Source organism: Glandiceps talaboti, chromosome 12 (genome assembly GCF_964340395.1).
Source record: "Glandiceps talaboti chromosome 12, keGlaTala1.1, whole genome shotgun sequence".
NCBI lineage: Eukaryota > Metazoa > Hemichordata > Enteropneusta > Spengelidae > Glandiceps > Glandiceps talaboti.
The window spans coordinates 4,681,619-4,693,672 of NC_135560.1; the positions used below are offsets into that span (position 1 = coordinate 4,681,619).

At 33.1% G+C, this 12,054-nt stretch overlaps 1 protein-coding gene across 1 annotated transcript; it reads left to right on the forward strand.

Moving 5' to 3' along the window:
* The first annotated feature begins 3,269 nt into the window (after positions 1 to 3,269).
* On the forward strand, positions 3,270 to 9,927 carry LOC144443630 (organic cation/carnitine transporter 2-like). Its single transcript, XM_078133173.1, has 7 exons — positions 3,270 to 3,656; positions 4,095 to 4,198; positions 6,173 to 6,365; positions 6,698 to 6,783; positions 8,045 to 8,253; positions 8,765 to 8,873; positions 9,870 to 9,927. The coding sequence occupies exons 1-7, from the start codon at positions 3,270 to 3,272 to the stop codon at positions 9,925 to 9,927; spliced, it is 1,146 nt and encodes a 381-aa protein (XP_077989299.1).
* The last annotated feature ends 2,127 nt before the right edge of the window (positions 9,928 to 12,054 follow it).

A 12,054-nucleotide genomic window follows, 5' to 3' on the forward strand; every position in this document is an offset into this window, starting at 1 on the left:
AACGCTCACTTGTACTTCAATATCTTGATTGGTCCCATCTGGGCTCACTTTGTTAGCCATATCTAGGTCTTCCCTGTATAGTGCCGTACTTGATTTATAAAGACTACGCTCCACCGCCTGTCGATGTTACTTTAGCCATGGAAAGAGTATGTGCTTTAAATGGCATGAGTTGATTTGTGGCTCCGTGTCTTTTGTATTTATGTTTGATTGTTATGGTGACCGTGAAGTTCATATTGTTAAGTTCTCTTTGACTTCATTGTCGGTGGCCATGGGTTGATCAGCTAGCAGGTAGGGCAAATTGTATCCCAAGGCAGACGAGACTTTTACGTATCGAAAAAGGGCATACCAATTGCTTATATTTGATGTCATTGTCTGAAGTATATCAAACAATCCTGGTATTAAACTTTAACTCGGCTAGGTGTTGTTATTTTTTAATCTCTGGACTTTCAAATTTAGCATTCATATTCTACTAAACGTTAAGTGTTGTTCCCATGATATCATTTGCAAAGAGATATCTTAAAGTATGATACACTCTTGGCAAGGGATTTGTTACTTGAAAAAATAAGCTGTTTACTTTATTGGCTGGGTAACACAGCTATTAGAATACCACGGGGTTTTTTATGTGTGGGTTTTACAAAGCTGACTACATTTATAATCTGTTATTGTTTGATGATCTCAGCTTCGGGTCAGATCACATGTTAATCTCAATGCCGGCCTCTCTAAAAAAAAAAAAAAAACACGGTAGAACCACCGCTGACGCGTTTACCTTATCAACATTAACCCTTCGTAAGTCTTAGGAAAGGTTACGTTAAAGAGATTTAACGTGTTCTGTTTGCATGCCATAGTAGTACGCTAATCATTGCAACACAGTGAAGAAAGGCTCATACATGTATGCCTTGGATGGGGAACGCAGGTCCACTCATCAATATTACTATTATATTACATACCTCATTGTTTAAATAGTTATGTCCTCCTGTATCAGCTTTTGCGTATTTTATTTAAAGCTGTAACTGGAACTTTTTAAAAACAATGTTTTGTTACGATAACTTACTCGTAATGTCCTACAATGTGAACAGTATTGCATAATCTGTTGATAAACGTATTTCTGTAGCTATATACACGACAAATCAAATCAAAATTATTTTTTGGTCCGCATCCAGAAATCAGCGCCCTCAATGGCGATCGCGATTTCAAACTGCTCTGTACTGCTCGTGGGTAATATCAACCACTGATTAACATGTAGAATGTCTATAAGTATTGGTATTTTAACAATTTCAAGTGAGTATACTTTGATTGTCTGAATGATACTCCAGTTACAACTAATAATATTGTACTTTATTCAGAGTATCGTGGCCACCGGCCTAAGGTATATAAGTCAATATATACAAAAAGTGTGAATGTAGAGGTTAACATGTTGTGACAAAAAGCAATGGCACTTACAAAATAAAATCAGTCTATCATACTTTGACGTTTACGGAAAGCAAAAAATACAAACATTGCTAAATTATTCTGACTAACTATGATAATGATTTATTCTCATCAAAGAATAAAATTTAAAATTATGGGATATACAATTCTCTCAATTGTTGATATACAGGGCAAAATTTAAATTACCAATATTACAAAAAAATACATTATCTTCTATCTCTAGATACACCGTTTCTCCTTCCCTTTTCTATCGCTAAATTTTGAACAGCAGCTCTAAATCTACAAAGAGTTGTTTGAAATATCATCTTATCGATATTTGACAGATAACTTTCTTATTGCAGAAGAGATTTGAAATGTTTGTATATGTGTCAAGCTTTGGACTTCTGAGAAACCATTGGCCCAACCCTGACCATCTATATTACATCTCTGCTTGAAGAGATATAAAAATAAACATTTGTCTCCCATCCCCTGGATAATCCATATCTCCCCAAACCCCTTGAGAGAAAAACGCCCAAGTTCCCGAGTAACAACGAAATTGGATGTGTTATTGTACAGACGCAAAACGTAACGGCAAAATTTGTACTGCACTCACTCAATATCAAGAGCTGTGTGACGTGAACGCCCCAAATTTCAAATCCATTTAGAAGGATGGGAATGATTTTCGCATCAAACACTGTCATAAAAACACTGATCGCCATTTCTCCAAATCTACTCGCATATGATTTCAAATTAAAATAAACTTTACACTGGCATATGGGAAGCCGTTCAGGCCAAAAGTATTTTGTTATTTTAGCTTTCGTATTTTATATTTTTCGTACTTACAAACTAATTTTAACCGTTTATGTACTTTTATTCCATTTTCACATTATTTTAATTGAAACAAGTTTTCATTTATTTGAGAATATTGTTTTATTTTTCGTCAAACCAGAATTTTTTTAAGGATTATATAATTGAAAGTCAAAATATATTTTTTGTTAAAGTTATTTTATTTTATTTTTTTTTTTGATTTAAAAAAAAAATTGAACTTTTTTTTTCTCTGTACTTTATTTTTTTTTGGGGGGGGGCGAGTCTGCTGACAGACGCCGGTCACGAGCACTTTTGAAGATTTCCAGGCTTGTGGACTGGCGTATATCTTGTGGTAGGTCATTCCAAAGCTTTGGAGCACAGATTGTAAAGGCGCGACCGACATAGGTTTTGTTGTTAAATGTACGCTGGACTAATAGGCTTTTTTTAGCTGATCGAGGGGAGCTGATCGAACGATCGCATGGAAATGAACCAGCATTACCTTCCAATTCATGTTGTTCTGTATGGACCACCATATCTCTAAGGTTGGTATCCCGACGCCAAGCTGTTAAAGGTGCTTCAGGAAATAATGAATTGATAACCCTATTAGAACGTAAGATATTAAAATGCTTGTATATTCAATTCAATTTTTTTCAATTGAATTGAAAATGCTTGTATATAATAATCAATTGTAATCCATCCCGTACGTGGTAAAATATACCCGTAAATTGATGTACAGTTAGGCAGACTTAAGAACATGTATGTACATTGTACATGTCGTATTTGATATTATTTGTATTGTAATATGATGACCTGTTGACTTGTTTCTCCATTTGTAGAGTGACATGTTTTCCTTGTGTTGAATATTGTCTCGAATGAATGCAAAATTTTGTAAACATGTTAATTATATGAATATTTGGGTAATATACATTCTACATTCATCTAAATTTAGGATTTTACCAAACAATGTGTGCAAAGTGGATCAGTGGTTATATAAACAATTACATAGACCATATTATTCTTTGATTTACTTCATCTTTATATCTCTATCCGGAGAAATGGAATATGAAAATATTTTACATTCGATTGGAGAATTTGGCAAATTCCAGAAGACTCAAGTGTTTTTCATTGTCTTCTCACTTATCCCATACTCCTGGTTTAGTTTCTGTAACACGTTTTACAGCGTCTCTCCAGCTCATTATTGTAGAGTGTATGACAACCAAATCTTTGAGAAGAACTCAACATTGAAGATATGCACCATCCCATACGGCACAGACAATAACGGGAAAGCATGGGACTCATGCGCAAGGTATGATGTCAAGGTTCCTGAAATGACCATTTCCAACGGTTCTGTTGATGATTGTTCGTATGGGAAACGTACTGTTGACTGTAATAATGGATGGGTATATGATCGATCTACATTTACGAATACACAGATAATGGAGGTAGGATGGAACTATATTTACTACACGCTTCGAAAAAACCTTGATATTTACATGACTTGTATTTCCTTGGGGGCAGCACCTACAAGGCTTTGTGCATGCTGGAAATCTTTCTCTTCCACCAGTCTCAGAAAACAAAATGGTAGTCAAAGAGCAGAGTTTCGTCTGTTTTGTAAACAACGAAATATATTCATTTGATATTTCCCATGTGTTGGCAAGTTAGATTTAATTATATCGTTGTTGTCAGCATTATGTACACCAGCCATTTCTAGTGGCGCTTACGTGCAAAATTGAAATATTAAATATATCGTAACAGCGACTCTATTGACGTATTGTTATCAATATATTAGCAGGGGTATACTTTCCATAGTAGATAAACATATTTTCAGTAATTACTGATTTCGTTTACACTTCCATTGTTTTCTTCTGTGCACCTAATAGTTTGATCTAGTATGTGAAAATGATTGGTTGAAACAACTTTCAAAAACCACATATGGTATTGGTGTTATGTGTGGAACACTTCTTTACGGTCAGCTATCTGATATGTAAGTGTTATGTGGAATACGTCCCTTGATAATTATTTTTGTTGCTGTTTGCAAATATACCATCATGTTTTATCTATTTTTCTAATTGCTAGGAACTGATAAATCCACACTGCTCTGTACCCGTAATAGAATTACATTATAAAAATATGAACATTCGATTTCTTGGTTGACACCATAACTTCTGGTCCACTCGCTCCAAATGCATTATAGGCACGCGTGAGAATAAGTCGAAGTTTTTTGTTCTAGTTTGACCCTCTAGCATGAACCAAATGCTATTACAGGTACTGAAAATTCTAGGTATTGATACAAACTGAATGTACCCTCTTTTTTTTTTTACATCTTAAGCCCTTAAAGTATAAAATCGACGATGTCTTAGTTCATAGAATAGGAAATCTAAATATGCTCGTAGGGTAAGTTCCACAAATAATCTCTGTTGGAAAAAATCAAAAGTTGTGTGTGTAACTGTACACATTTTTCGAAATAGGTAATGTTTACATAATGTCACAGCACGTCATTCCTTTTTGTGATATCATTTTCCAGATATGGTAGGAAACTCATGATATACATGAACCTGATGTCTGGCACAGTTTTGAACCTCGTGATGGTATTCTTACCCAGTTTTTCCAGTTTTATTGCCATCCAGTTTTTGATGTCATTCCTGACTGGTGGATATTACTGTATGTCTAATGTTCTAGGTAAATACCACTCAGAAGGATGTTAAATTGTATTTTTTTTAAATGAATTTATGACATTGGTAGTACATATCTAGTTACCAACATAATGTAGAGTGTCCATATGTACAACCGACTTTAAAGATTGCAACTGTATTGTGCAAATGTTCTATTTCAAAGCAGTTGTTGTACGTATCGAAGTATACTGTAGATACACTGTCGTACTTTATAATCACGTGGATCATAAGTTCTGTAGTAATACTTGAATTAATATTGAAAAGTTCTGTCTCTCTACCTGTTTCTCTCTGTCTGTCTCTCTCTCCCTGTCTCCTTATGTCTCTTTCTGTATCTCTCCCTCTGTCTGTCTGTCTGTCTGTCTGTCTGTCTGTTTGTCTGTCTGTCCGTCCGCGCCCTCTCTATCTGTGATATTCAAGTGGTGGAAATAGTGTCTTCAAAATACAAACCTTTTGTGGTAATCGTCTGTAAGCTTGGATGGGACATTGGTAGTGCAACACTGGGAGTGATATCAATTGGTTGCCATGGTGACTGGAGAAAGGTTCAACTCGTGATTGCTCTCACATGCCTCGCCTTCATCCCGTACCACTGGTAACTTTCTAGAATAGTGAAAGTTTAAACAATAGAGGAAATAACACATTCAGTGAGTTGGGATTTCAGGTTTTATCCATCGCATTAGGAGGTAATATTATAGGTATGTCTGTCTGTCTGTCTGTCTGTCTGTCTGTATGTCTGTCTATCAAACTTTCCCAATGAATAACAAACTTTAGTAATATCCTTTTATCAATATGGTATCACTAAGTTAAGTATGAATATTTATAGACAGGGTTGACAACTGGAATTTGGTCAAGTCATGTTAGAGACCCGCTAACATCAGTGTATGGAAAATATTGTCATGTATTCACAGTGGCCATAATATGGATGAGAATTGGGCAGTTATTTTGGATATTTAATTAATAAAACAACTTTACTATGTTTTTCTACTAGAAAAATAACGTGAAATAACATATGCATTTGCTTGTTTGTAACTCAATAAATTGCAAAATGTGTATATGTTTGTTATTGTATGTACAATAACAAGTATATTTTACACTTTTTACATCTTTTTGCAATTTATTGGGTTAAAAAAAAGGACTTGGTATATATTATTTTACGTTGTTGTTTTTCAAGTAAAAAAAATAGTAAAGTTGTTTTGTAAATTAAAATTCTAAAATAACCAACCCAGTTATAATCCATATTGACACTTTAGTAGATTAATAAGTATTCATCTTATTTCACATGAATAAAGGATTATCAAGGAGTCTGCACGATGGCTAATTCAAAAAGAAAGAACAGAAGAAGCTGGTAAAGTAATCCAGGAAATAGCTCACTGGAATAACAAAACTTACGATTATGAACTTGACATGCCACATACAAGTGAAGCTGGTAAAGAATGTGAAAATACTACCAAAAGAGAAGTTGAAAATGCTAACACAGAAAAGGTGTGCGTGTGTGTGTGTGTGTGTGTGTGTGTGTGTGTGTGTGTGTGTGTGTGTGTGTGTGTGACATGTACGTGGTTATTATACATATCTAGACCGCCTATTCTTTTGAAAGAGAGATATGAGAGAACAGGAGTTCCTTTCAAACATTGCTATTTATACGAAACGTAAATGTATAATCGCTAAGTCGATGTTTCACGTATCATATAATTAGTCACCACAGATGTTATAGCTTTGAGAAATGAATCGTATGTTTTTTAAATTTCTTCATAAACACGATATTAATAGAATACAAATGTAACTTAGTTACTTATCCTTTCGGTTTAACATTTCAGATAGGGGAAGCCAATGGATTGACTGCATTGGATCTTTTTCGATCACCTGAATTGCGAATAAATACCTTCAATATGTGTTTTTATACGTAAGCAAAGACATTATTATATCGCAGTAAAATATTGACTCGACATGTGTATCCGTCGATTTATGACCCCTGTCTTGTAAACACATGAGAGGGGCATATTGCATTTCATATAGCAATGTGGGTTTTTAATCTTTCAAGTATTAGGAACGTAAATAGGACCCGGTAATTGGCCCGACAAAGTAGAATATTTTGTGTATATAACGTATATAGTTTATAGGTGAAGTTAGTATGTCCCTTCCAAGAATACTTCTATCAGGCACTGATTTGCAAAGATTTTTCACAAAACAAAATTATGTTTTGCTATCGAAGTAATTTAGTATTACTTTCATTAAACAAATAATTAATAACTAATTGTTTCTTTTTTTTCAATTTGATAGAAAGCATTCAAACAAGTTGAATGAGGAACATGTAAAGGTTTATGTAATGGGGTTTTAACTGTAACCAGTCTTTAAAGTGACCATATAGATGATTGGGGTATTTATTTTGGATATTTAATTGATAAAACTATTTTATCATGGTATCCTACTTGAAAAATAAACGTGAAACAACATTGTATAAGTCTGTGTTTGTCATTTAATACATTGCAAAAAGCCTAAAAAATGTGTAAAAATGTGTGTTGTTGTACGTGCAATAACAAACATTTTGCAATTCATTGAACTGCAAACAAGGACTTGGCATATGTTGTGTCACACTGATTTTTCTTTCAAGTAGTAAGCCATGATAAAAAAAAATTTTTTAAATAAAATCCGAACTAAATGCCCCATCTCCTTTAAAGAAATGAAAGGTAGATGGTAATTTGATTAAATAAAACTTTAATGTGTTTTACTACTTGAGAAAACAGTATGAAGCAACCCAGCCCCTCAAAAAAAACCATAATAATGTTTTAAAGGAAGTGACTTATAAAGTAACTGGGTAGATTCAGGTCACCATTTAAAATCAAAAGTAATCTAACTATTTAATTAAGTTTCAATATGTAGGGAAGCGACAGACGTATGCATAGACTGGAATTTACATAGTGACAACTTCTACTTGCCTAATTCTTATGTGCAGTAAAGAACCTTTACTCATGTTTTCCAATAATCGGCTTGGTCAATGTTGGTTCACATAGTTTATTTTAAAGATGAAATAGTAAAAGTGTTCTTATTAATTAATCATCCAAATTAATGGCCCAAGTCTCATTGATATTATGCCGTTGACCATTCTTAGACTAATGTAGCCCATACCCAGAAGAAAACTCAATATTATATTATTCTCTTTCCAGGTTTTCAGTTGGTATCATGTATGGAGGCATGTCTTTTAACTCGAATTACTTCTCCGGCAAAGTATACACGCTATACATGTTGTCATGTTTAGTGGGAATACCTGCTAATCTGCTCGCATTGTGGTTATTCAATTGTATGCCCAGACGATGGTTGTTATGTACAACAATGACCTTGAATGGTGCTCTCTGGATCTCATCTGCATTCATAGGTATACGGATTTGTCAAGATACGGAATTTTAAGAAGAGAAATGCTCACTTGTGTGTTTCGTCTAGGATGTATGGTTTGCTTTATCATACATAAATTATGTTTTATGTGACGATTCAGTTATAGACATATCATTATATTGATTGATAAATAACTGAATGAATGTCTGGGGTAGAAATCTTGATGATAAATCTATACATGTATCTATTTCTATATCTATATCACTGTATCTGTATCTATCTATCTATCTATATATATATATATATATATATATATATATATATATATATATATATATATATATATATATATATATATATATATATATATATATATATATATATATATATATATATATATATATATATATATATATATATATATATATATGACTTTTTTGGCTGACTTCAAGATATGTATTTATCAGTTGATAAGAAGTTATTAGCTATCGGCTATTCTGCTATGTGTTAACTTTCTTTGTATTTAAATTTTTTCCAAATTTGTTAATTTTCAGATAACGGAGTTTTGAGAATTGTGATTATTACTCTTGCAAAGATTTGTACAACGATTGCATTATCTGTCGCATGTGCAGTATGTATAGAGATATACCCAACTACCCTGAGGTAGGCAAATATCTAATTCCTTGATTCGATATCTTTTGTGCGTGATTTGTATAAGTTTATATGTTGAAACACCGTACGTTTTCATATCTCTTATAGAAACGTTGGAATGGGTATTACATTTGCAGGATATGATATTGGAATAATGGTGGTTCCATACATTGTGTACCTCATTGATATATACTATTTTTCAACATACATCGTTATGGGCGTTTTGAGTATCTTGTCTGGTGTATTTGTATTGTTAGTTTCGGAAACCTCAAATATCAACCTTCCAGAAACATTGGAAAATGTACAGCCATCAAAATTGTAAGTTGCTGTTGTGTCGTTTCCGTATTAAACAAGTCAACGTCCGTAGTCACCATTGTTGTTTCATCTCCAATAAATATAGCATTCAATTAAGTTATTTTTGACATATAATATCGACTTCGATTTTCCAATAATAATTTTACACACGAGTAAACACACACGCACGCGGACATTGTTGATAAAGAAATTTAAATTTACTTCATAACACTTTTCCATGATGTCTTCATTGATAGGTTGAATGTATATACCTAAACTATTTTTTTGTTTGCACGTTTCGTGGAATTTTAAATCTTTTAATTTATCTGTGTAAGTTGTAAGTAAGTTAATGTGATGTTCCCTAGTATACCAAGTCAACCCTAAAATGCATTATTAAATTGAACTTATTTGAGCAGTATTATTATATTTAAAAGTTAATGTCATCTTTTATTTTCTAACGATATTATAATTAATTAAGACCTGAATTTACTATCATTTTTCGCTGATAAAGAAATGTAAAATATTTACAACACAATAATGTATTTCATAAAGTATTTGTTAATATGTTGGTATTACTTGAATGTTTGGTTTGATTTTTGGAATGTTGTGTTGATTTGTGAAGTAGTAGCGACCTATAATTTTACTATAGCATTGTCATGACACGATATTATAGCCGGGTTACATCACATAATGTATTGCTATTTTCTCTTATAGGAGTCGATTGGACGAGAAAAGTAACGAAAAGAGATCACTACTCAATGACTCACAGTAATCACTCATAAAGTAATAAATGATATCTTCATCCACTTTCTGGGAAACATGAATATTGCCAAGACCATTTCAATTAGGATACTGATCATGGTACTTTCTTTGAGTAATTCAATGTTAGTTTGTATAAATCACTGAAGATTATTTTATAGGAGTATGTATTGCAGCAGCAATGTAAAATTGTTGTACTGATTATTACTTTGCTAATTTTGAATTAAATGAACTTGCAAGTGTACTAGTACAGAATTCAGGACAAAGTACACATTTGCTTAACTCATCAAATATAGTTCCACAGATCAATAATGTTCACTATTTGTTGTCAGTGTTTCTATGTTTTTAGAATTATGAATATACAGAGACTGTTAAATAGTAATGTCATCAATGATGTCAATTTTTCCTAAACTGCAAACGCTGTCTTTAAAACAGGAAGCTATATTTTACATAATGTACAGTGATTTTCAAAGAGGTTCTGGTGGTGTTGTATCATAAATACATCATATTGAAATTAATATCCACTGCAAGTCAAAAGCAGCGTCAACAAAAAAACAAGTCGAAGAAAAGTAGACACATGATTATAACAGTCTCGAGTTGGAGAATAAATTCTTGAGCGGAATTGAGAGTCGGCATGTAGCTATTAGTATGTGTCGAAACATGTATTCTGTTCAGCAGTTTTCATTGCAAACGTTAGACAGACAGGCAGGCAGTCATCATTCTGCGATAGCTTGAATGTGAACATGAAAATAAGTCTGCTCCAAACAAAGTTCACCAAGATTATGTTCAACAGCCAGGTTGCACTTGGACTAATATCCCATTTTGTTCTTGAACGAGCAACATTCACTTGATTTAGCCAAGCCATTTTCATACATTCTTGCCCCAAACATATTGCAATGGTATATTTTAGTTGTGCAAATCGTCCTGTGTTACCAATAAATACTGAAACTGCACGAAATGTGACTACTTTCCCATATGAATGTCTGCCATCTTTTTTTGTTTTTCATGTCCAACATTCTAAAAGTGCCTGCAGTTGGCAAAACGTGATTTTCTTGAATGAAATTGATGTGACAAATCTGATTCCAAGACCAGAAGACACTAGTTGCATGGAGATTTTGAAAAAAAAGATAACTAACGGGGAGTAACTGAGAAAAATAACCTGACAACTAATCGAAAAGCTGCACCAAATATAATGACGGACTCATATCTTTGAATCTGAATGTGAATAAAAAAAACATCAGTCGATGCCTGGCCTGTACCTGTGTTTTTTACCGACGGACTACCCTTTCTGTGTGCATTATCATGAGAAATGGAATTTGATAACATATTAAACTCAATTGGAGACTTTGGCAATTTCCAGAAGTCTCATGTGTTTTTCATATTTCTCGCACTATGTTAATATCACACATTCACAAACACATACACACCCACTGATGCTGAAACAAAATCATGTAATGGAAACATTGACACATGTTATAGACGAAATGTATTAAAGAAATTGACAACAAAATGATATATGTTGTATGTATGTATGTATGTATGTATGTATGTATGTATGTATGTATGTATGTATGTAAGCATGCATGCATGCATGCATGCATGTATGTATATGTGTGTGTGTGTGTGTGTGTGTGTGTGTGTGTGTGTATTACAGTGGACCCTTAACAAACTGTCGGGTCAATCATGACTTATCGATGGTTATAAATAAGAAAGGTATATTACAAGAGTAACCACAGACAAGGTAAACTTCTTTAAAGATTATAAGTATTTAACATAATTTAAATTGAACTTTATTGATGACTGAAAACAATGGTGCCGATAACAGACTGTGAACCTCAACTATACTAAAGCAATTCTAATCAACACTAGTCGTAATATTATGAACGAGTGAAAACATACTGAAAATACAGGTAAATTTTGTAATGAAGTTAAAACTGTTCCTATTACTTTGACAACTCTTCAACCCATTCTCAGTTAAGGGAAGAAAACAATTCATTCATTTTTACCAAAGTGCACATCATAACATTGACAAGTTTACCTTATCTTACGTTGAAAAATGTATCAAACAAGACACCCCTAGAACCATCACTACAAACTATCAAACCTATTCACTATGCATCCTTTGAATCTAAGGCTTTTG